Source organism: Pan troglodytes, chromosome 19, assembly GCF_028858775.2.
Source record: "Pan troglodytes isolate AG18354 chromosome 19, NHGRI_mPanTro3-v2.0_pri, whole genome shotgun sequence".
Lineage (NCBI taxonomy): Eukaryota > Metazoa > Chordata > Mammalia > Primates > Hominidae > Pan > Pan troglodytes.
The window spans coordinates 75,761,930-75,787,958 of NC_072417.2; the positions used below are offsets into that span (position 1 = coordinate 75,761,930).

General features: G+C 50.6%; 1 protein-coding gene across 1 annotated transcript in view; it reads left to right on the forward strand.

The window, feature by feature from the left end:
• Positions 1 to 26,029, forward strand: part of MRC2 (mannose receptor C type 2) — a 66,102-nt gene that overhangs the window by 16,745 nt on the left and 23,328 nt on the right. The window contains exons 2-6 of the mRNA XM_511600.9: positions 20,228 to 20,629; positions 21,774 to 21,947; positions 22,135 to 22,299; positions 22,437 to 22,550; positions 23,070 to 23,213. Coding sequence (XP_511600.5) covers positions 20,228 to 20,629; positions 21,774 to 21,947; positions 22,135 to 22,299; positions 22,437 to 22,550; positions 23,070 to 23,213 — 999 coding nt within the window. The remainder of the gene's footprint in view (positions 1 to 20,227; positions 20,630 to 21,773; positions 21,948 to 22,134; positions 22,300 to 22,436; positions 22,551 to 23,069; positions 23,214 to 26,029) is intronic.

Below are 26,029 nucleotides of genomic sequence, written 5' to 3' on the forward strand. Positions count from 1 at the left end.
ATGTGTATTACATGTGTGTGTATATATATAAATAGAAATATTTTGGATGTCTAGATAAAATTGGTAGAAAAACCACAGCAAAACTAAAAGACTGTACTATGCTATCTACTACATATTATTTAACAGGGGTGATTGTAGATGAAATTTTTCTGTTTTAAACATGTCTGGAGGCTGGGTGTGGTGACTCCTGTCTGTAATCCCAGCACTTTGGGAGGCTGAGGTAAGTGGATCACTTGAGGTCGGGAGTTTGAGACCAGCCTGACCGACGTGGTGAAACCCTGTCTCTACTAAAAATACAAAAATTAGCCAGGTGTGGCGATGGGCACCTGTAATCTCAGCTACTCGAGAGGCTGAGGCAGGAGAATTGCTTGAACCCAGAAGATGGAGGTTGCAGTGGGCCGAGATCACACCACTGCACTCCACCCTGGGCAACAGAGAAAGACTCCGTCTGGAAAAATAAAAAAACATGTCTGGAGGCGGGATGCCGTGGTTCACGCCTGTAATCCCAGCACTTTGGGAGGCCAGGAGTTGAAGACCACCTTAGGCAACATAGCAAGACCCCATCTTTACAAAAAATAAAAATAAGAAATAAACATGTTGGTATCTTGGGCCATGGAGTGGCAGCGGGCATCTTTTGCTTGTGATCAGTCAGTCACGTGACCCCACAGCGCTTGTGTCCTGTTCCCAGTACCGTCCTGTAATTGGTCAGAGGATGAGCAAATCAGAGCCTCCCTGGAAGGTGGTGTTTTTCAGCACAGCCCGCAGATCCTCATTTGGGACTTACCTGAGGGCGTAGGATTCCTCCACGCTGGTGGTCGAGGGTCAGCCTCCGAGATTCTGCGGGAGAGACTCTCAAGGGTCACCAGCTGGAGCTGGTTCTGTGTCTGCAGGGAACCACCTGGTGCTCTCTCCATTAATAGCCCCCTACCGCGAGTTTTCTCTTCTTTATCTTTGTGACTTAGCCCAGTGTTCACAGAAGGGGCGGGGTGGAGGGCTCAAACGCTGTCATACACGTTTGCTTTTCGGAAAACAACAGGACACAAAATTTTATAAACATGAAATGACAGTACCTGGTATGTGACTCGAATGCAACTCAGAAGGGTGCCAGTAAGTTAGGGAATTGGCCTTTGGAAGGCTTCCTTCTTTTTAAAAACTATAATGTTTCCATATAATGTTTGTGTAACAAATGAGAAATGGGAGACCCCATTATCATTTACTAACGGTAAATTTACATAAAGTAAGCCAGGGTCAGCATCAGATAATTCCGTATAGCCCATATTTTAAACCTTCACATTCCTCCATTTCACAGATAAAGAAATTGAGCCTGAGAGGCTAAGAGACAGGATCACAGGAGCAAGGAATGTGATCCAGGTCTGGTTCCTTTGCATGGTCCTCTAGAAACATTATATACATTCATCTCAAAATATATATATATATGTTATATATATACACACACATATATATAATATACATATTGTGTGTGTGTATATATATACACATAATGTGTGTGTGTGTGTGTATATTATATATATATATATATATATTTTTTTTTTTTTTGAGATGGAGTCTTGCTCTGTTGCCCAGGCTGGAGTACAGTGGCATGATCTTGGCTCACTGCAGCCTCAATCTTCTGGGCTCAAGCAATCCTCCCATCTCAGACTCCTGAGTAAGCAGGACCACAGGTGTGCACCACCAACTGCAGCTAATTTTTTTTTTCTGTATTTTATGTAGAGATGGGTTTTTGCCATGTTGCCCAGGCTGGTCTCAAACTCCTGAGCTCAAGCAATCCACCTGCCTCAGCTTCCCAAAGTGCTGGGATTACAGGCGTGAGCCACCGCACCTGGCTTTCCCTGTAAAAAACTTTATAGAGATGTTTTCATGTTGTTTCATAATGTTCTTCTTTCATTCAGCAATATGTCATCAATGTATTTCTGCCCAACACTTCTATTGGCTACATAGGGTTCTGTTGTGTGAGTGGACCGTAACTTATTCCCTATTAGACATTTACGTCATTTCTCTGTCCTTTTCTCTTTTTTTTTTTTTTTTTTTTTTTTTTGAGACGGAGTCTCGCTCTGTTGCCCAGGCTGGAGTGCAGTGGCGTGATCTCGGCTCACTGCAAGCTCCGCCTCCCAGGTTCACGCCATTCTCCTGCCTCAGCCTCCCGAGTAGCTGGGACTACAGGCACCCGCCACCATGCCCAGCTAATTTTCTGTATTTTTAGTAGAGATGGGGTTTCACCGTGTTGGCTAGGATTGTCTTGATCTCCTGACCTCGTGATCCACCTGCCTCGGCCTCCCAAAGTGCTGGGATTACAGGCGTGAGCCACCGCGCCCGGCCCCCTCTCTCTCTTTTTTTAAGAGACAGGGTCTCATTATGTTGCCCAGGCTGGTCTTGAACTCCCGGGCTCAAGCTATCCTCCTGCCTCAGCCCCAAAGTGCTGTGTTTATAGGTGTGATGCCACCATGCTGGGCAGGTCATTTCTCATTGTCACTGATAGAAGTGTCACTGTGTACATCGTAGCACACCAGACTCCTTGCTCAGACCTGAAGTCGGATGTGGATCCCAGTCAGGGTGAAAAGGTACTTGACCTACGTCAACTTCATGCCTCTGAAGGCACCCACTTCTTTGTTGTCAGCAGTGTCTGCTCCTTGGCACCAGGATTGGGTGGTTGGTCTCATCCATCTGGAGCCTCTCCCAGAAGGATCTTCTTTGGTTTACTCGTTTGCTCACCCTCTCCAAATGTGCTGGGTTTAGTGTCAAACTCTGCATATATGAGTTCAAGTCCCGCAGGGTTAAGTTTGAAACAAAGGACAGATGCACACCATATATTCCCTATCTCTTTTTAATTACCAAATACATTAATTGTAGCAAATACAAAGAGAAGAAAATAAAAATCAACAGCTATCTCATAAGTCAGTCATAACCACTGTTAACCCCATGGGTATGTACAGTTGTTCTGGAACCCTGGTGTACCCCAGAATTGCTTGGGACTCTTGTTTACAATCTAGATATTCCATCACTCCGAGATTCTAATTCAGTAGACCTGCTCTAGGGCCCACACACCGGCATTGCAAATAAGCTCCCCAGGCGATTTGGACACCCAACTTTAAGAATAAGAATGCAAAAGCATCTTTCTAGACATTACTTGATTTAAAAGAAAATAAAAATGAAGTTATACTATATATTCAATTTTGCTTTTCCTTTTTTTTTTTTTTTTTGAGACAGAGTCTTGCTCTGTCACCCATGCTGGAGTACAGTGGCGTGATCTTGGCTCACTGCAACCTCCGCCTCCTGGGTTCAAGTGATTCTCCTGCCTCAGCCTCCTGAGTAGCTGGGATTACACGTGCATGCCACCATGCCTGGCTAATTTTTTGTAATTTTAGTTGAGAAGGGGTTTCACTATGTTGGTCAGGCTGGTCTCGAACTCCTGACCTCAGGTGATCCACCCGCCTCAGCCTCCTGAAGTGCTGAGATTACAGGTGTGAGCTGCCGCGCCCCGCCATTTTTGCTTTAAAAAAAAAATCAGCAATAGAATGTGAACTTCTGTGTCTAAATAGCCTTTATACATTTCTGTTGTGTGCATAGTATTACATTAGACGAATATATTTCCATTTACTTAGTCAACACTATATTGTTGGACATTAGTTGCTCCCCCATCATTGCTGTTGTAAATAATGCTGTGTGGCTAAATCTTTGTATACATTCTTAGTTCTTTCCTGAAGTTAAATTCCTAGGAAATGAATTCTGGGGTGAAAGTTTTCATTCTTTTGAAGGTTTTTGATAGATGCTGCCAATTTTTCCAGCAAGAAGGTTGCTCCACTGGGGCTGCTACTCCCATGAGCTCCCTTTGTGAGGAGCCGTGAAGTGAGATCTTCCCATCCATGATCTCAGCCATCCCTGCCAACTACCCAGCGGGCAGCACAAGGTACCTGCTCAGTGGTACCTGCTAAGTGCTCAGTAATTGGTCTACGTAGTGGACAGGAGGAGTGTTTTCTCCACCGACCAGAGGAGGACACTGAGAGTGGAGGGGTCAAGTGACTTGCTCAGGAACTGGGACTCAAAGCCAGCTTTGAATCTAGAGCCTGAGTTCTCTTCACCACCCCATTAATTTTTAATTGATATTAGAGAGGGAAGAACAGGCCAGGCATAGTGGCTCACACCTGCTATCCCAGCACTTTGAGAGGCCCAGGCGGGCGTATCACTTGAGGTCAGGAGTTCGAGACCAGCCTGGCCAACATGGCGAAACCCCATCTCTACTAAAAATACAAAAATAAGCTGGGTGTGATGGCACACGCCTGTAATCCCAGCTACCCAGGAGGCTGAGACAGGAGAATCACTTGAACCCGGGAGGCGGAGGTTGCGTGACTGCGCAAGGGTCCCGGTGAGGGTCCCAGGCCAACTCCTCCTGTCCCAGTGTCTGCCAGGCCAAGGGGTGTGGGCGCTGCCCCACCTCTTTCCACACTTTCCCTTCCAGCTGCGTTGTGAGTGACCTCATTTTCCCTTTACAGCTGCCCTTGGAGTTTATTTCTGCAGAACCGGAATGTGGCTGAAAGAGTGCACACCCTATCTGCCCTGCCCTAGCCCTTCCAGAGAGCCCCCTACTTTTCCCTGACACACCCTCCTCTTCTCCTTGCATCTCCCTCCTGGGAGACCTGAGGAGGGGTCCAGAGTTCAAAGACAGAAACAAATGGTGGTTGCAAGGGACTGGGCACCCATGGGAATTGGGGTCGGGGGAGGACTTTGCATCTGGACCGTGGGTTTATTTTTCTTTTAATTCTTCTGAAGAGCAGCTTAAACACTGGAGTCCTTGGCCGTATTTCCTCTTATCGTTTCTTCTTATCCAGATTGCAGTGTCTGCTAAGCCTGGTTCCCAGGCTCTCCGCTGTGAAACACAAACAGATTCTTGAGCTCGCTGCCCAAAACTGGGCAGAGGCTATTGCTTAAATATCAAAAGCAGTAATGGTCTTCCATTACTCTGTGCTCCCCAGGTACAGAGGGACAGGAAGCCTTCTCTCCCTTTGTCCTCCCAGAAACCCAGGAGACAGGTCTTATTCGTGTCCTTCCCAAATCCAGGCTTGCGGAAGTGAGGCAGCCAATCCCAGGGCCCAAGGGTCCAAGCAGAGGTGCGAACCTGGGTAGGTCCACATTCTAGAGCTGCCCTCCCAAGCCCTCCACCATGGTGCCTCCTGGAGGTGGGGGCAAGGCCCGGCTGATCTGTCGTCACAGAAGTTGGCAAGTGCTTAATCTTTGGCTAGAATTTTAAAGGGAGATCTTGAAGGTTCCCAAGCAAGAACGATTCTAAATTCACTTGACTTTAAAGAGTGCCATTTGGGCACAGTGGCTCATGCCTGTAATCCCAGCACTTTGGGAGGCTGAGGCAGATGGATCACTTGAGGTCAGGAGTTCAAGACCAACCTGGCCAACATGGCGAAACCCCGTCTCCACTAAAGATACAAAAATTAGCGAGGCATGGTGGTGGGCGCCTGTAATCCCAGCTACCTGGGTGGCTGAGGCAGGAGAATCCCTTGAACCCAGGAGGTGAAGGCTGCAGTGAGCCGAGATTTCATCACTGCACTCCAGCCTGGGTGACAGAGAGAGACTGTCTCAAAAAGAGTGCCATGCCTTGCTTTTAGAACCAAACAAGTGATCTTTGAATGTTGCCATGTCAGGAGGGCAGGGAATTGCCAATGTGTGGAGCAAACAGCTCATTAGGAAACGTGCCTTGATTTCTCAGTCACATTGTGCTGTGCTTCAAATGTGTCTCATGTCTCCTATGCAGCGTGTCACAGTGTCATTTGACATCAATCATGTTGGCAGGGCAGCAGACCCCCCCGCCCCACCGATACATACATTTTTTGTTTTGTTTTATTTTGAAATAGATACAGCCTTCTTGTCATTCTTTTTTTTTTTTTTTAATTTTTAAAAAATTTTTTTGAGACAAGAGTGTCGCTCTGTTGCCGAGGTTGGAGTGGCACTATCTCGGCTCACTGCAACCTCGGCCTCCAGGGTTCAAGTGATTCTCCTGCCTCAGCCTCCTGAGTAGCTGGGACTACAGGCACCCGCCACCACACCCGGCTAAGTTTTGTATTTTTAGTAGAGACAGTGTCTCACCATGTTGGCCAGGCTGGCCTCGAACTCTTGGCCTCAAGTGATCTGCCTGCCTCAGCCTCCCAAAATGCTGGGATCACAGGCATGAGCCACCATGCTTGGCCGTCATTCTTAATAGACACCAGGATACTGAAAAATGCTTTGCCACTCAGAAAAACAAGGGTACAAGCATGATACTATATGGCCACTCTCATTCCACTTCAGTGTGTGTGTATGGTGGGGGCACAAAAGGGATGGGTGGAGACTGTGGCAAACTGGTGAGCCCACACCCCTCCCAGGTGGGCAGCTGCACCAGCTCTTGTGGCTGGCACCCTGCAGGCATGCTGCCTCGACTGGAAATCTACATTTTTATGTGTAATCTCTCTCACACATCCTGAAGCCAAACACAACTTGCCTGTGGGCTATCATCATCTAAAATACGGAGGCTAGCTGGAGTCCACTCTGGAATAAGTCTGCCTGGCCATCCTTCCCAGCTCTTCCCCTTATTAACTGTGTTATCAAGATGTTAATCTCTCAGTTATTTAATACCTCAGTTTCCTCATCTGTCGAGTGCAGATCAGAATTTTGCCTACATCTGAGGGTTGTTATAAGGATTAATGAAAAGCCTTGGAACCCACTGTCTGGTGCCTGGACGCGCATGGTTAATGCCTGGCATTCTTTGTGTCTCTTTTTACAAGCGCAGGGTGACCACAGGTCCCAGTTTGCCAGGGGCAGGCCTGGTTCATGCTTGTGGTGCTGGTGTAATGATCACTAACTTGCCATTTCATTGTCGGTATTGACGTAAATGATATGATTTGCCTAGAGAAGCAAATACTGGCAGAGTGCTGTTTAGGACTCTGATGAGGTTTAGACCTAATAGAAAGGCCATGGTCCGGATTCCTTGAACATCCCTGGACAAGTCACTTAACCTTTCTATGTTCAGTTTTCCCGTTCTAAAGGACTGGCAAGATGAATTCTAAGATCCCTCCATTCACAGTCATTCTGTCATTTGACAAACATCTTTTTGTTTTTTTGTTTTTTTTTTTTTTTTGAGACGCAGTCTCGCTCTGTCGCCAGGCTAGAGTGCAGTAGTGCTATCTCGGCTCACTGCAACCTCTGCCTCCTGGGTTCAAGCAATTCTGCCTCAGCCTCCCAAGTAGCTGGGACTACAGGCGAGCGCCACCATGCCCAGCTAATTTTTGTACTTTTAGTAGAGACAGGGTTTCACCATGTTGGCCAGAATGGTCTCTATCTCTTGACCTCGTGATCCGCCCACCTCGGCCTCCCAAAGTGCTGGGATTACAGGCGTGAGCCACTGCGCCCGGCCGACAAACATCTTTCACAAGCTCAGACTCATGCCAGGCAAAGGTCCAGGGCGTGGAGAAGCCAGGGGCAGAGCCTGGGTCCTCAGTGGGCGCTTGGCCAGTGAAAACCTCCAGTGCAGGTTGCTGGGAATCTCTACCTTTTTTGTCAAGTGTTACTTGAAAGACCATTACCAAGAAATTGAATTGAATGTTAATTTTTTTCTCCTTTTTTATGGAGACGAGTTTCACTCTGTCCCCCAGGCTAGAGTGCAGTGGTGCGATCTGGGCTCACTGTAACCTCCTCCTCCTGGGTTCAAGCAATTCTCCTGCCTCAGTCTCCTCAGGCATACACCACCACATCTGCCACCATACCCAGCTAATTTTTGTATTTTTATTAGAGATGGAGTTTCACCATGTTGGCCAGGCTGGTCTCAAACTCCTGGCCTTAAGTGATCCACCTGCCTCGGCCTCCCAAAATGCTGGAATTAAAGGCGTGAGCCACCGCGCCCTGCCTGATTGTTAATATTTTAAACCTCAGTTTCTCAGGAACTAATCATTCTGGTTGAATACATTTCGCTACACATTTCTTTTGTTTGTGGGGGGGTATCTAAGTTTTTTTTTTTTTTTTTTAAGTCAGAAAACATAAATTTTCACTATGGAAAATTGTAAATTACAGAAAGGCCCAAAGATTTTCTTCATTTCTGCTGACTCTTCAATGAACCAGAGGGGCACGTGTAATATTTCCGCTTTCGGTTACTCCCCACCCCACACACCTTGTAGACACTTTGTCAAAACTACATTTTAAAAAAATGCTTTCCCCCAAATTCATATGGATTCTCCTAATAAAGTCACTCAGTCACTCACTGGTTCGTCCTCAATCAACCAGGCGTGGAGTCCTAACCTGTCCATGATTTTAAGAAAGGACAGGCGCACAACACCCCCGCACGGAGAAATGAACAGGTGTGGCTCGGCAGAGGCCTTCCGCACCTGCGTTATGGAGTGGTGGCCGCTGTCGGCGATGGGGTCCCCGCGAGGGCACAAGTGATCGCGTGGCCACGGCGAGGCTCTGCCTCCGCCCCCGCGCTCCGGGTCCCATTCCCGAATTCTGCCCTCAGCGGCCTGGTCAATGAGGTTGGATCGTTGGCCCAGAAAGCCACTTCCTGCCGCGACTGGAGACAGCCGTCGTTGTGAAAATTCCCCCCACGGGGAAGGAAGTGGCTCTTGGGCTGTTTATTTTGGCTGCGGGCTAGCAGACGGCGCCGGGGGCAGCGGCCACGCAGACCGGGCATTTGTCTAGCTGGGCGGGAGGCGGCGGAGCGGGAAGTGCCACAGATTGAGGGGCGCACGGCGGTGGAGGGAGGGGCGCCCAGTGGAGAGGGGGCTCACGGTGACAGAGGAAGTGGCGCCGCTTGGGGGGGTGCACGATGGCAGGGGGAGGGGTGCTCGGTGGAGGGAGGGGCACACGGTGGCGGGGGGAGGGGCGTGCCGCAGATTGAGGGCGAACGGCGGCTTGGGGAGGGGCGCTCCTTGGAGTTGGGGGCGCACGATGGCGGGGGCAGGGGTGCCCCTCGGGAGCAGAAGCAGAGAAGACTCGGAACTCCAAGAGCAGGTGGATCTGGGAGTCCCAGATCCTGGGCACTGGGTTGGGGGAGAAAGGGGTCAAGGTGTGCCCGCCCCCGGGATGCTCGGACTCTGGGGATCCAGGCCTGGTGACCCCCGGTGAGGAAGAGCCAGTGGGAGGAAAGGGCCGGGCGCTGCCCGGAGCAGAGGTTGGAGGCGAGAGCGATTGCTGCTTGCTGTAGCGCGGCCGCTCTCCAGTTCCTCCGGCAAGGGGGGCCTGGGGGAGGACTGGCCGAAAATACTGTGATGCTTTGGTCTAAGACAAAAGCCAGCAGGGGATGAGATCAAACACCATGACACTGCGAAGGGGAAGGCCAGCGCGGGTGAGGATTTGCCTACCCAGAGAACCCCAGGGGCGGGGCTAGCTTCCACTCAGCCCGCATTATCCCCATCCCCGCCCCCACCCCCGGGGCGGGGTCTGGGGGATCAGCAAAACCGCGGGAAAGGTGACAGTCGCCTTCCCCACCACCGCCTGCATAGTAGGTGGAGGGACAGTCCCACCTCTCCACCCATTCCCTGCCAGAGTGTGATTTAATGTCTTCCTAGAACACAGGATATCACAGTCTGCAGCAAGAGATTTGAAGTGGGGAGAAAAGCATCTCTGGAAATGACTGGTGGGGGAAGCCCGCCACTGCTCTACAAAGGGTGGCCTGTGACAGCAACAGCGCAACACTGGGACTGTGTGTGTAGGTTTTAGGCACAAGCGCTTTAAGCTGTGGGAGGAAAGCAGTTTGGCCTGGCTGGGATGGAGGGGCTGTTGGGGAGGAGGGAGGAGGGTGTGAAAAGGGGAAGGTGGCCGGTAGAGGGAAACCCACCATGGTTCAGGATGTCGGTGGGGATGTTGCACAGTTGGGCAGGGTATTGGGCTTCGATATCATGTAACCCCCCGTCCTCCATGGAAGCGATGCCCCCCTCGTCCAGCCCAGGATCTAATGTGCATGCATGTACGTGGACACAGTCTCTAGCCAGGGGTGGTGCAGGGTGGGGTGCTGGGTCCCCAGGGTTGGCCTCTTAGCAGGGTGGGGCTGGCAGCTTCTGCTGACTCAGGGACATTTCCAGGCCTGGCCTGGAGGTTAAGCAGCTCATTGAAAACAGCTGCTCCTCTTGGCTGGCGGCCCTTTCAGGCGGCCTCTGGCTCTCCCTGGGATGACCCCTTGCCTCTGCGTGGCCTGGGGAGGGGCAGTGAAGGGAGAGAGGCTCAGAGGCTGGAGGCCACCCTGCCATGCCCTCAGGGATGGAACTGAGTCCCCTCCAGGGCTGGCCAGCTGTCCTCCAGCCCCCAGCTTTCCAGGAGCTAAGCCAGGTGGTCGCTGGGCCCTGCGTTCCTGCCTGCAGCCTTTGCTCCTGCGGTTGGGCAGCTTGGACCGCCTTCCTTGTCCTTGTCTCTGCTTGTGCCTTTCAGGGTTTTATGTGACATGCCTCTCATTCAACACATATTTGTTGAGAGTCCGCTGCATGCCAGGCACCATGCTAGAATTAACTTCTCATCTGCCTCCTTCATCTGTGATGTCTTGTGGAGAGCAGCCGTCTTATCTGAGGTCAGACCTCTGGCTGCCTCTGTGGATGGGCTGAGTCCGGGGAAACTGCAGAAACAGCTGAGGGTTTTGCTCCAGAGACACAAACTGTTGTTAAGCCTTTGCACTCAGCCTCGCGACTTCACCAAAGCATTGTGTGCCTTGAAGCAGACAGGACGGGAGAGGAGGCCTCAGTGACCATCAACAAGGAGGGAGGAGATGGGTTACTCAACGTAGGGCAAATTGCTTTAAAACCCAGTTGCCCATGAGCACAGGCATGTTTCCCAGGTGATGACCTGGATGTCTGAGAAACAAGAAGTGTGGACTACATCAGAAATATTCCTATCAAACTAGACACGGTGGCTCACACCTAGAAATCCTGCACTGTGGAAGGCCAAGGTAGGAGGATCAGGAGGTTGGGGCCAGGAGTTCAAGATCAGCCTGGGCAACAAAGCAAGACCCCGTCTCTACAAAAAGTAAAAACAATTAGCTGGGGCTGCGTGCGGTGGCTCACACCTGTAATCCCAGCACTTTGGGAGGCTGAGGCGGGCGGATCACGAGGTCAGGAGATCGAGACCATCCTGGCTAATGCGGTGAAACCCTGTTTCTACTAAAAATACAAAAAAATTAGCCGGGTGTGGTGGTGGGCGCCTGTAGTCCCAGCTACTCGGGAGGCTGAGGCAGGAGAATGGCATGAACCCAGGGGGTGGAGCCTGCAGTGAGTGGAGATCGCTCCACTGCACTCCAGGCTGGGCAACAGAGCAGACTCCGTCTCAAACACAAACATTTTGGGAGGCCAAGGTGGGTGGACCACGAGGTCAGGAGATTGAGACCATCCTGGCTAACACGGTGAAACCCTGTTTCTACTAAAAATACAAAAAAATTAGCCAGGCATGGTGGCGGGTGCCTGTAGTCCCAGCTACTCGGGAGGTAGAGGCAGGAGAATGGCGTGAACCCCAGAGGAGGAGCTTGCAGTGAGCCGAGATCGCGCCACTGCACTCCAGCCTGGGCAACAGAGCGAGACTCCGTCTCAAAACAAACAAACAAACAAAAAACAATTAGCTGGGCATGGTGGGGTGCATGCCTATAGTCCCAGTTACTCTGGGGGCTTAGGTGGGAGGATCACTTGAGCCCAGGAATTCAAGGCTGCAGTGAGCTATGATCATGCCACTGCACTCCAGCCTGGACAACAGAACGAAACTCTGTCTCTTTAAAAAAAAAAAAAAAAAAAAAGAAAAGAAAAAAAGAAAGAAAGAAATATTTCTATCACACTTCATTTATCTGGAAAGTTCATTTCTATCTATCATCTTCACCCCCAACCGTGCAGACTTAAACTTTTCCATGGATTGCTTCATGAGTTCAGCCTCTCCAGCTTCATTATAAACGCATGAGGGCAGAGGCCGTATCTTCTTTGGATTCCTAGGCTGGAATGCAGTGGCGTGATTATAGCTCACTACTGCCTCAGACTCCTGGGCTCAGTTATTCCTCCTGCCTCAGCCTCCTGAGTAGCTGGGACCACAGGCACATGACACCACACCTGGTTAATTTTTTTTTTTTTTTTTTGAGACGGAGCATCACTCTGTTGCCAGGTTGGAGTACAGTGGTGCAATCTCAGCTCACTGCAACCTCCGCCTCCTGGGTTCAAGCGATTCTCCTGCCTCAGCCTCCTGAGTAGTTGGGATTACAGGTGTGTGCCACCATGCCCTGCTAATTTTTGTACTTTTAGTAGAGATGGAGTTTCACCATGTTGGCCAGGCTGGTCTCAAACTCCTGACCTCGTGATTCACCCGCCTCGGCCTCCCAAAGTGTTGGGATTACAGGTGTGAGCCACCACGCCTGGCTAATTTTTAAATTTTTTTGTAGAGACGGGATCTCACCATGTTGCCTAGGCTTGTCTTGAACTCCTGGGCTCAAACGATCTTCCCACCTTAGCCTTTCAAAGTACAGGGATTACAGGCATGAGCCACTGTGCCCAGCATCTAGTTCATTTTTAATTTCCCTTACAGTGCTTCATAAATGATTATCATCTGTATGGGATAAGAAAGCCCCCAAGGGAGCAGCCAGAAGGATGATTAGGAGAATGGGCTGAGGGTCCAGCCTCCATGCACCTCCTCTGACATGGCCTTGGTGCTGCAGCTGACCCAAGAGGCTGGTCTGACAGGTCAGAGGAGGTCCTAGAGCAGTAACCTCCCAGGAAATAAGGAGAATGGGACAGAAACCCAATGCAGACAAGCTCATTAAAAAAGGAATGCAGGAGCCCAGCTGGCTGCAGATGATCCTGAGTGTTTCACAGAATGGAGGAAAGAGCCTCAGGGATTCAGGGACAGGACATCCAGCATCTTTGGGACTCACTTCCTCTCTTTCCATCTCTTTGTCCCGTTTCACTCTGCTTCTCTTTATATATTATCCCCTCATCGTAGGAAGCATGGCCATTGGCAGCCCCAGCCTAGCAATCTTAACAAAAAGGGAAAGCTTTATGTGTTCCAGGGGAGTTCTCTGATCAGCCCTGTTTGAGTTATGTGCCCCATCACTGTGGCCAAGGGGATAGACACTGTCATCAGCTCAAGAGTGAGCCTTGTGCCCACCCACACATCCACATAGCCAGAGGTACACAATACAAGGAGAACAAGAAGGGGATGGGAAGTTTCCTGGGCAGATAAAGACAGCTCAGTGAGGTCACAGATTGTTATCGTTGCCATGTCTTCATTGTAGAGCCCAGCGCCCTGCCAGACCATATGGTGATAAGGGCTGGGATCATGTCTATATTGTTCACAATACCCTCAGTGCCTAATGCCCTGCTGGCATCTATGAAATTCTCAATACATCATTGTTGGATGAATGAATGAATAAATGAATGAATCACACCCAGCCAGTGCTCAGTGCACAGCTCCCTGCCTAGCTTCATTCATTTCTCCATTTACTCAATAAGAACATATTGAGCCACAGCTTGATGCGTAGCACTGTGCTAGGCATGCGTTGATTGCCTACAAAATGCAAGAAGTGGTCTTTGTCCTTGGGGAGGAGAATCCCAAGATCCTTGTGAGGGGCCCTGCACCTTCTGTGGGGGGCACTTTTGCTCCCTGCACTGACACCTGATGCTCCCATGCATATGGATGAGGCTGGGGGGTGGGTGAGGCTGGAGGGGCCCTCTCTGGATGGGGGTGGGGGCCTCAGGCCTCTGCACTCTGAGCTCCCTCTGCCCGCTTTGTATGTGCTTGATGAAGCACGGGTACAAAGAACACAGAGCCAGCTCTCAGGACGCCTTTTCTCTTTCCCCAGCAGTTCCAGCCCAGCCTGAGCGTGCACTCCCCCTCCACTAGGCCTTGGAGAAAGAGCCTCTTTTCAGTGAGGGCCCAGGCCCACCGGCCACTTCGGGTGGAAAATGCTCTCAAGAACCCCCTGACCCCGGCTTGGCAGAGTCCCCCCGGATCCACCTACAGGAATCCCCCCTCAGCCTCTCCTTTGCTTTGCAGAGCTCCTGCACGCCTCTCCTCTGCTTTTTGATTCCTCAGCCTTTTCTCATTTGCTGCCAAATGAGAAAATGCAAGAGGTTGCCTTTGTCCTCTTTTGGTGCCAAATGAGAAAATGTGACCTGTGTTCTTCAGTGCCTCCTCCACATTGCAGTCTTCAGATCTCTGCCCAGCGGAGTCTCTCGGCCCTTGGGAGGCACAGAGCTCCTTGTAACGCCCCCAGACACCTGGGATTTTAAAGGCTAGTTTGCTCTTATGCCCGGCATTTCTCCTCTAACTGGATTACAAATCCTGCGAGGGGAGGGATGGTGCTGCGAGTTTCCTTGTGGTCCCAGCATTGCCTGGAACATGCCATGCACCTAGCAGAAAGTTGGGTGGATTTGAACCCAGAGCCTAGGATGTCAGAGGGAGGAGGGGCCTCGAAGCTGTGCCTCATGTGACAAAGGAGGAAACTGAGGCCTGAAAGGTACTTCTGTTGGACATTCTAATCTCGTCCCCCTTCTGGACTTCAGTTTCCTCTGTCAAGTGAGGGGAGGTTGGCCTGACCCTGGGAGAAGCCCCTCCCGACTAACCTGGACCTCTTTCAGACCCTTCATTCACCGTTTGCTACAACTGCTACAGCCCACCTGGCATTGATTTAGCACACTTGTGGATTTTCTGGCTGGGGAGGAGAGGAAGATAACGTCCTCTTTGGGCTGTTGTGGGCTCACGTGAAGTTTTGGGCTTCGTTTTCCAGTCGTATCTCTGAGAAACATCTACAAAACAAGCAATAATTTTTTTCCTTTTCCGGCCCCAGGCCCCTTTGGCTACCTCCTGCCAAGGCCATTTTCTGTTACTACTGCCTGGAGTAGACTTTCTGAGAACCAGATACCTACTCCTTAAAGGAAGCTTGGGCAGGCGTGGATCAAGTCCTGGAGCTGGTTTCTGGTTTCTGGTGGGTGGCTGAAAGGTGACCTAGTCTGTTTGGGCTGTTATAACACAATACCGTAAACAGATGGCTTGTAAACAATAGAAATGTATTTCTCATGGCTTTGGAGGCTGAGAAGTCTAAGATCAAGGTCCCTGCCGATTCAATGTCTGGTGAGGGCCACTTCCTCATGGACAGCTATCTTCTCACTGTACCCTCACATGGTGGAATAGGTGAGGGTCTCTCTGGGGTGTCTTTTATTAGGACACTCATCCTATCCATGAAGGCTCTTCCCTAATGACCTAAGCACCTCCCAAAGGTCTCACATCCTAATGCCATCACCCTGGGGATTTAAGATTTCAACACAGGCTGGGCGGGGTGGCTCACTCTTGTAATCCTAGTACTCTGGGAGGCCAAGGTGGGAGGCTCACCTGAGGTCAGGAGTTTGAGACCAGCCGGGCCAACATGGTGAAACTGCGTCTGTACTAAAAATACAAAAATTAGCTGAGCATGGTGACACAGGCCTGTAGTTCCAGCTACTTGGGAGGCTGCTGAGGCAGAAGAATCGCTTGAACCCGGGAGGCGGAGGTTGCAGCAGTGAGCAGAGATCGCGCCACTGCACTCCAGCTGGGGCAACAGAGCGAGACTCTGTATCAAAAAAAAAAAAAAAAAAGCTTTCAGCACATGAATTTTTTGGAGGTTGACACATTCAGTTCATGGCAGGAGGGAAGGAGCAGGTTCAAGGCAGGGGACCCAGAGATTAGCTGTGGCAGTTGTCCTAGGGGTACTTTAGGAAGCTCACTTTGTCCTGCCCAGAGAGGAACCCCATACAAGTGCTGTTAGAGGACAGAGGGACAGGGTCCCTGCCCCAACCTACACTCCCATGGTGGTGTTTTGAGCATCAGTGACAGGAGCTGTGGGTACTATGTTTTAGGAAAATTCATCTGGCTGTTGGAACAAGGAGCAGAAAGATAGGCTGGTTGTTTGTGATTATTATCTAGGCATGAAATTCGTTCATTCATGCATGTGTTCATTTGTTCCTTCAGTATTTAAGCATCACTGTGTGTCAGGCAGAACTGTAGGTGCTGGGGTTACAGTGGTGGAGAAGACAGAAAACAGAGTGTCAGATAGCGAGTTCTGGTTCTGGAAGTGGCAGAGTAGCTTGTGTCAGTCTAACTCTCTGGCCAAGAATGCTTATAGACTAAGGGAAAAATATAAAATATGGTGATTATGGTGATTTGAAGGCAATGAACAGCAATTAAAACCAGACAGAGGTAGAGAGGAAAAAATCCTTGAAAGTAAAAAGTAAACCTGGCACATTTAACCAGCTTTTCCCTGAACACACTACCTGGTTTGAGGAGCTCATACAGAAAGTAGCAGTTTTACCGGTTAGAGCTTGGGGCCACTAGAAAGGCTAACATTGAGAGGAAATGTTAGGAAAGGAAGGAGCCATAGAAATTCCTTCTACAGATTCTCCTTAAATCCATGGTGACTCCTGAACTGTGCATTTGCAGGGTAGGGCTCTAAGCAGTCCAGCAAGAAACAGCAGCTGGGAGGTAGAGGTTTCAGTTGCTATCTGGTGCTGAGGAAACAGAGTTTAAAATTTAAGTTCCACCAAGTTTGAGGGGCTTAGTAATCACCTAAGGTTTTCTTTTGAAATCCCAGAAGGGCCTCACCTTATGATTAAATCCAAGGTTAAGAGCCACATCTGAAGACTAAAGGCAAAACTCAAACAACCCCACCCTAGCAAAGCTTAAAACCAAACCTCCACAAGAGCAAGGTAATCCACTGGTAATTTAACTGCCTGCCATAACAAAATCCAGCATTCTTTAGAGGAAGATTTTTTTTAAATCCAGATTTCCTTTAACATAGCATCCCTGACGTTCAGTATACAACAAAAAAGTCCAGACTCCTTATGACATTATCCACAATGTCCAGCATATAATAAAAATTTGCAGATAGTAGGCAGCAGGAGATGACCCATAATCAAAAGAAAAAACAGTCAATAGATGCAGATGCACAGACAACCCAGATGGTGAAAAAAATCAGATAATAAATGCCATGAAGAGCATTATAATCAAGTGATATGATAGAGAGTAACTGTGGTCACTTTAAGATTGGGAGGCCAGGAGGATCTCTCTAAAGATGTTACCCTTTTTTGTTGTTTGAAATGTGAAATGCCAGGTAGAGGAAATAATGCATAGGCCCAGAGATGGGAAACAGCCAGGCTTGTTCAAGGAAGAACAAGGAGGTCAAAGCGACTTGAGCAAGGTGGAGTAACAAGATTTGAGATCAGGCCGTTAGACAGGACCAGATCATGTTAAATTGTGGCTCATAGTAAGAGGCTGAATCTTATTTGAAGAATGATGAATCATCTTTGAAGTAATTCCAGCAGGAGGAAGACTTACCTGCCTTCTGTTGTTGTTGTTTTTTTCCCTTTTACTATGAGCGAGGCTGTCATTTCAAATATTTAAGAGGCAATTGCATTTTCTTCTTTTGCTTTCTATGCATATCTCTTCTTCATTTTCTACTGCATTGTTGATACTTTCCTTAAATTTCATGTATCTATTTTTTTGGTAGAAGCTCTTCTTTCTTTTCTTTTCTTTCCTTCCTTCCTTTCTTTCTTTTCTTTCTTTCTTTCTTTTCTTTCTTTCTCTTTCTTTCTTTTTCTTTCTCTTTCTTTCTTTGTCCTTCCTTCCTTCCTTCTTTCTTAAGACTAGTAAAGTCAGAAAGGAGGAAAGAGTAGAACAAAGACTTTGGTCTGTAACTGACTATGAACAACCAATTGAGATAACTCACCATCTTTGGACCAGCCAGAGGCTCTTTTAATATTGTGGGCTTAACTATTTGCCTCTAATAAGGCACATATATTTTTGTCATTTATTTGAATTTTGACCTTGCTGATGGCATTATATGTTGCCATGAAAAAAATCTTTTTATGGGAAAAAAGTTCTTATGCTATTGAATTCATCACTGTTGTCTATGACCTTCAACATTCCAATAATATTTTTAAATTTTTTCTAGGACTGATTTATATCTTTAAAAGATTATTCTAGGCCAGGTGCGGTGGCTCATGCCTGTAATCCTAGCACTTTGGGAGTCTGAGGGCAGATTCCCTGAGCTCAGGAGTTTGAGATCAGACTGGGCAACATGGAGAAACACTGTCTCTACTAAAAATACAAAAAAATTAGCCGGGCATGGTGGCATGTGCCTGTAGTCCCAGCTACTCGGGAGGCTGAGACAGAAGAATCGCTTGAACCTGGGAGGCAGAAGTTGCAGTGAGCCAAGATTGCGCCACTGCACTCTAGCCTGGGTGACAGAGCGGGACTCTGTCTCAAAAAAAAAAAAAAAATAGATTATTTTGACTGTCTTTGGAGAATGGACTATAATAGGATGATGAGATCAGCATGGGGGAAGAGAGAGAACTTGAGATTTGGACCCAGGAGATGAGGGCCACATTTCAGCTCCTTCCCTTAACAATCTTATGACTCTTGTCATCAAATTGCTTCACCACCCTCAGCCAATTTCTTTACCAACAACATAGCATAATGCTGATTTATAGTCTTCTTACTGTGCCAGATCCTGTTCCAAATGCTTTACATGTATTATCTCATTTCATCATTACCAGAGTCTTAAGATGAGGAAACGGCATAGAGAGATGAAGCACTTTGCCCAAGTCCCATATTCAGTGGCAGACCTAGAATCGAAGCACTAGCTGCCGGGCACGGTGGCTCATGCCTGTAATCCCAGCACTTTGGGAGACCAAGGTGGGCGGATCACCCGAGGTTGGGAGTTTGAGACCACCCTGACCAACATGGAGAAATCTCATCTCTACTAAAAATACAAAAAATTAGCCAGGTGTGGTGGTGCATGCCTGTAATCCCAGCTACTCAGGAGGCTGAGGCAGAATTGCTTGAACCCAGGAGGCAGAGGTTGCAGTGAGCCGAGATCGCGCCATGGCACTCCAGCCTGGGCAACAAGAGCAATAATCCATCTCAAAAAAGAAAAAAAAAAAAAAGAAATAAAGAAAAGAAAATAAACACTAGCAGTCAGATTCATCATTTCAAGACATGAAAAGTATCCTGGGGAGCTAGTGGCTAGTGGATGCGAAAGTTCTTTGGAGATTGGATGTACTCCGTATGTGTGTTGTGTACATAAGTGGCAGTCAAGGAACAAGAGGAGGGTGATGGATGTCACAGAGTTCTGGGTTTGCTTACTGGGTGTGTGACACTGGGAGTAGGTCACTTCATGTCTCTAAGACTCTGTCTGTCTTTTCTTACCTTCCTTCCCTCCCTCCCTCATTCCCTCCTTCCTACCATCCATCCCTCCCTCCCTCCTTCCTCCCTCGTTTCTTCCTTTCTTTCTCTTTCCTCCTTCCTACCCTCCCTTGCTCCTTCCTTTCTTTTTCTTCACTGAAACATAACTCACATATAGAATTTACCCATTTAAAACATATATTTAATTCGGATTTAGTTTATTCACAGCATTGTGCAACTATCATGACAATCTAATTTTAGGACATTTTCATCATATCCCCAAAAGAAGCACCGTGCCCTTTAGCAGCCACTCCCCTTTCTCGTCACCCACAGGCAACCATTAATTTGCTTTCTGTCTCTATGCATTGAAGCTTCATTTCTTACTCTGTAAAGTGGGTGTGCTGTGGCGGGGGCAGGTTGGATTTCCCCCAATGACTTCTACAGAGGGTGCGCCTGCTCAGCGAGGAGATAGGTGGAAAGAGGAAAGGTTGAAGAAGCCAAAGAATTAAATTGCTGCGTAAAAATTAAGGCGTGAAATAGTTCAGGGGTGGGATGAGTGGTCTGGGAAGATCCTAGAAGAAGGAAAGGATGGAACCAGTGCAAGGGGCAGGGGGAAGGGTGAGACACAATGCCTCCGGATCAAAGAAGAATTTTGGCAGAAAAACCACGCCATGTAATAGAGATTGAGATTGAGGTTGCAACGTGGTGTGTGGTGTAAATGCCTCCACTGCTCCTCATAAAATCTTCAGAAAAGTATACAGGTGATGTGCCGGGTGGAGTTGGGTTTGCTTTTGAGGGTGGTACAGAGGACTGAGTCCTCCCTCCTGGTGAGCAGGGGCTAGAACAGAGGTAGTCCTGCAGGCCTCTGCCTCATCTGGGCACAAGGGCTTAGCACTGCCACTCACTTCCACCTCAGAGGGTTGGTAGTGACGACCGAGTGATTTAACGTATGAGTGATGGCTCACCATCCTGCGCTGGGCACATGGTAGGTGCCTGTCAGCCACACCGGTCATCAAGGGCCAACCAGGAGAGCCCCTGTGATGCCTTCGTGTCCTGCCTTCCCTTCCAGAACCGAACGTCTTCCTCATCTTCAGCCATGGACTGCAGGGCTGCCTGGAGGCCCAGGGCGGGCAGGTCAGAGTCACCCCGGCTTGCAATACCAGCCTCCCTGCCCAGCGCTGGAAGTGGGTCTCCCGAAACCGGCTCTTCAACCTGGGTACCATGCAGTGCCTGGGCACAGGCTGGCCAGGCACCAACACCACGGCCTCCCTGGGCATGTACGAGTGTGACCGGGAGGCACTGAATCTTCGCTGGCATTGTCGTACACTGGGTGACCAGCTGTCCTTGCTCCTGGGGGCCCGCACCAGCAACATATCCAAGCCTGGCACCCTTGAGCGTGGTGACCAGACCCGCAGTGGCCAGTGGCGCATCTACGGCAGCGAGGAGGACCTATGTGCTCTGCCCTACCACGGTGAGGGGCCGCTTGCAGGCGGGAGGGTGGGGTCCCCGATGTCCAGGGGACTGGAGCCATGAGGGACAGATTCCCAGTGACAAGGCCTTTGGCCTCTGTGGACCCTTGGCAGTCACATGTTTAATTATAATAGGAAGCATTTTTTAATAATTAAGAAAATTAACTTCAGGCCAGGTGCGGTGGCTCACGCCTGTAATCCCAGCACTTTGGGAGGCCAAGGTGGGTGGATCACTTGAGGTCAGGAGTTCAAGACCAGCCTGGCCAACATGGAAAAACCCCATCTCTACTAAAAATTCAAAAATTAGCCAGGTGTGGTGGAGCATGCCCATCATTGTCCCAGCTACTTGGGAGGCTGAGGAAGGAGAATCGCTTGAACCCAGGAGGCAGAGGTTGCAGTGAGCTGAGATTGCGCCACTGCACTGCAGCCTGGGTGACAGAGCAAGACTCTGTCCCCCCACAAAAAAAAAAGAAAAAAGAAAAGAAAAGAAGAAAGAAAAATTAACTTCAAAGCATTTAATTTACTTTTGTAAAAATTGCAAAATACATGCTTGTAAAGTCTTCAAATAGTATACAAGTATATAACATAAAATTAAATGAAAATTCCCTTCCCCCAGGCCCACTCTCCAGGTGAAACCCCATTGTAGCCCCCCATGTTGTCTTAATGCCTGTCTTGCATGTGGTGAATGGGGACCAGAGTCACCATGTGAGGGGCTGGCCTCTTGTGGTGGACAGCCCCGTCCTGGGGGGGCCTCTCCTGGGAGACCCCCTGAGTTCCGAGATAGAACTTTGTGGGGACACAGAGCCCATGGGCTGGGTAGCTGAGCAGAGATTCCATCAGGCTCAGCCCTCTGTGGATGACTTGGAGGCCCTCTTGCCCAGCTGGAGTTTGGATGGGATTAGGGGTACTAGGGAGCCCCTTCCCAGCCCTATGAGGTGTGCAGCAAGGCCTCTCTCTGGTTCCTGGGCTGACTCAACAGCAGAAGGAACCTTAAAGCCACTATGGGGTGCCATTGCCTCTCCCACCTGCTGACCCCTGCGAACACCCAGCACCCTGGGTTTTAGGGGATTTCTCCTGAGGGTCGAGGGGCGCGGCAGCCTCTGGTGTCCAGATGCCAAGTGCCTGGCCCCTGTCCACCCCCTGCAGAGGTCTACACCATCCAGGGGAACTCCCACGGAAAGCCGTGCACCATCCCCTTCAAATATGACAACCAGTGGTTCCACGGCTGCACCAGCACGGGCCGCGAGGATGGTCACCTGTGGTGTGCCACCACCCAGGACTACGGCAAAGACGAGCGCTGGGGCTTCTGCCCCATCAAGAGTGAGAGCTGTTGGAGCCGTGGGGGCGGGGGCAGTGTTCCTGGAGGGAGGCTGGTGCTGAGGGGCCCCGGGGCCCAGGGTGAGATACTGCCCCCTCCCCTACCTAGTGTAGCCTTTTGGTGGGGGAGGGTCTGCACTCCCGAGGGACCCTGGAGGGGGCCTGAAGGAGAGGGCTGTGGTGGTGGCAGGTAACGACTGCGAGACCTTCTGGGACAAGGACCAGCTGACTGACAGCTGCTACCAGTTTAACTTCCAGTCCACGCTGTCGTGGAGGGAGGCCTGGGCCAGCTGCGAGCAGCAGGGTGCGGATCTGCTGAGCATCACGGAGATCCACGAGCAGACCTACATCAACGGTGAGCCGGGGCCTGATGCCTGCTCGTGCCTCTGGAGGGCCCGGGCCCTTTCCGCTTGTGGGTTGGGGAGAGGGCGATGGGGAGGGGGGGAGGCTGGGGCTGGGGATCCCCTGTTCAGTGTCCCTCCTTGCTGTCAGGCCTCCTCACTGGGTACAGCTCCACCCTGTGGATCGGCTTGAATGACTTGGACACGAGCGGAGGCTGGCAGTGGTCGGACAACTCGCCCCTCAAGTACCTCAACTGGGAGAGTGGTGAGGCACAAGGTTGGGGGCGCAGGGCAGCATAGGGGCCCCGCGGGCTCTTGGCCTCCCATGGACTCCTCTCCTCATGTCCTCCTGCAGAGGGGCAGTGTGGGTAGGGGAAGCACCGACCTCCACCCCCCTCCCCAGACTGCGCCGCCCTAGCCCATGTAGGGCGGCGCTGCCCCAGGCCGAAGGTCTTGGTGCATATGGACTGGGTGCCAGCCTCCACTCACCTCTTCAGCCACCCCTGTGGGCAGCGGACACCAGCGCACCCAGCAGCCTGGATGGGGAGGCCGGGGCGGGGCTGGTACTGGTTACTGGGTAGAAGGTTCAAGGCGACGTGCACCCAGGTTAGAAAGCGCGGAGGACCCCGTGGTCTGGGGCGGAGCTGGAGCTGAGCACCAGGCTTCCCGAACTGGCTCAGGCTTCCGAGGGAGCAGAGGGAGGTAGGAGGTTCTGAGCAGGGCCCCGGGAGCCACGGTGTGAGCTTCTCTCTCCGGGGGTGCTGGCGCCCTGCCCTCCCCACAGACCAGCCGGACAACCCCAGTGAGGAGAACTGTGGAGTGATCCGCACTGAGTCCTCGGGCGGCTGGCAGAACCGTGACTGCAGCATCGCGCTGCCCTATGTGTGCAAGAAGAAGCCCAACGCCACGGCCGAGCCCACCCCTCCAGGTGAGCCAGGGACTGTGCCGCAGGGTGGGGAGGGGCTCCCAGGGCCAGGGACACCGTCGCAGAACCCACGGCCGAGCCCATCCCTCCAGGTGAGCCAGGAACTGTGCCGCAGGGTGGGGAGGGGCTCCCAGGGCCAGGGACACAGCCACAGAGCCGTGGCAGGCCCAGCCTCTCCTCCGGTTACCACCGCAGCACAAGGGGACTCTGGATCCTCTGACTCTTATTTCATTGTTCAGTTAAAGTCTGAGCAAATTGGAATATGTCATTAATTCATTTGGGGAACATGTGCTGAGATCTGTGTTAAATGCTGGCAATATCCACTGTTACCTCGTAGAGACCACAGTCTGCTGGAGGTGACAGACATCTCAACGCACAGTTAGACTATCCCAGGTCATGAGTGATTATAGAAATATGGATCAGTGTTAGAGGAGCATAGAGAAGAAACTGATTCAGCTTCTGAGAGTTAAGGAGGGGTTTATGGAAATAACATTTGATTTGGGCCTTTCAAATTGAGTCTAAGTTTAAAAGATATAAAGAGGTGTGGGGAAAGGGCATTCCTGGCAGAGGGAAGAGCATATGCAAAGGTGTGGAGGCCTAGAACTACACTGCAGCTTTAAGGGGTGGTGAGTGATGGCCGGGCACCGTGGCTCACACCTATAATCCTAGCACTTTGGGAGGCCAAGGCAGGAGGATTGCTTGAGCTCAGTAGTTCGAGACCAGCCTGGGCAACATAGCGAGACCCTGTCTCTGCAAAATATTTTTAAAAAATTAGCTGACTGTGGTGATGCACGCCTGTCTACTAGGGAGGTCGAGGTGGGAGGATTGCTTGAGCCTGCAAGGTTGAGGCTGCAGTGAGCCTCGCTTGCACCACGGCACTCCAACCTGGGCAACAGAGCGAGACGAGACCCTGCCTCAAAAAAATAAAAAATAAATAAAATTTAAAAAAAAGAAAAAAGAAAGAAAAAGAAAAAAATGGATGGTGCCTGTTGTAGTTTGGGTGGAGTATAGATTCTAACCACTTCAGGTACGGTCCTCCAACCAGCAGCACAGCATCCCCGGAGGGCTTGTTAGAAATGCACAGTCAGTCCCGCCCTAGAGTAATTGAATCAGAACCTGCATTTAACAAGATCCTCAGATGATTCATGTGCAGATACAGTTTGGGAAGCCCTGGCTTAAAGGGCATGGTGAAGAAAAGGCAGGTTGCAGCCAGTCTCTGCAGGGTCTTGGCTGCTGGGCCAAGTTTGGGTGGGGCCAGGTAGGCTGTGGGGAGCCTTTGCAGATGTTTAAGCCAGGGAGTGTCTGGTTCTCGTTTGTGATCATAGAGACAGCTTTAGGGGCCTCGTGGAGGAGTTGGGGCAATGGACAGGGCCTGCTTTAGGGATTCTGCCCCTTACTGCTGTGTGGCCCTGGGCAAGCAGCTTAGTCTCTGGGGTGCAGAGTCCTCACTGCAAATGGAGAATAAAGCCACCCCCCTTGCAAGGTTGTTGTGAGGAAGGCTGGAGATCTGGCCTGGCACGAAGGAGTTTTTCTGTAGTTGGCTGTGGATGTTTACTATGGTGTAGGTTGGAGGGGCTGTGCAGTTTCCTGGGAAGCTGTGGGGCGGTGAGGAGACTTTTACAAAGAAAATATGGCAACACACACACACACTCACACACACACACACACACAAAACACTAACCACAGACAGTAAAGAGCTTACAGAGCAAAACTTCTGCTCCTGACCGTGGAAGTCTTGCCAATGATCGACTCAGGACTGGTTTTGTTTGTTTGTTTGTTTGTTTGTTTGAGACAGGGTCTCACTCTGTCACCCAGGCTGAAGTGTAGTGGTGCGATCTTGGCTCACCACAACCTCCGCCTCCTAGGCTCAAGAGATTCTCGTGCCTCAGCCTCCTGAGTAGCTGGGATTACAGGCGGGCATCACTACTTCCCGGCTAACTTTCGTATTTTTAGTAGAGACGGGGTTTCACCATGTTGGCCAGGCTGGTCTTGAACTCCTGACCTCAGGTGATCTGCCCACCTCGGCCTCCCAAAGTGCTGGGATTACAGGCGTGAGCCACCGCACCCCGCCTTTTTATTTTTATTTATTTATTTTTTGAAACAGAGTCTCGCTCTGTCGCCCAGGCTGGAGTGCAGTGGCACAATCTCCACTCACTGCAACCTCCGCCTCCCAGGTTCAAGCGATTCTCATCCCCAGGTTCAAGCGATTCTCATGCCCCAGCCTCCCGAGTAGCTGGGATTATAGGCATGAGTGTGCCACCACGCCCGGCTAATTTTTTTGTATTTTTAGAGATGGGGTTTCACCATGTTGCCCAGGCTGGTCTCGAACTCCTGTCTTCAAGTGATTCACCCGCCTCGGCCTCCCAAAGTGCTGGAATTACAGGCGTGAGCCACGGCTCTGGCCTGATTCAGGACTGTTGACCACTGCTTTATCTCCCATTCCGTAAGGGGCCAGGAGCAGAAGCTTGAAACGTCAGCAACCCGATCTAGGGCACCCCCACCTCTAGCTGGAGGGAGCCTTGGGCCCTAGTCCAGTCCTCCCACAAGCACCTTTCTGAAGGAAGGGGCCCGCTGGGAGGCCCGGGTGTGGGCATGCCTAGCCTATCTGTGGCCCCTTACCAAGTCCTCTGTCCTCTGGGTCTTCCCGGACCTGCAGACAGATGTAAGGCCTCGGATTTCCGCCCCTCTGCCCAGCCCATATCTCTCTGCACGAGGCATATTCTAGGCAGGTTCTGCTTTCCCGGTCTCATCACTTAAGTCCTGTCATTTCGAAGGCAGGCGCCGTCGTGTCCCCAAAGCATCCACATTTCCCAAGCTCC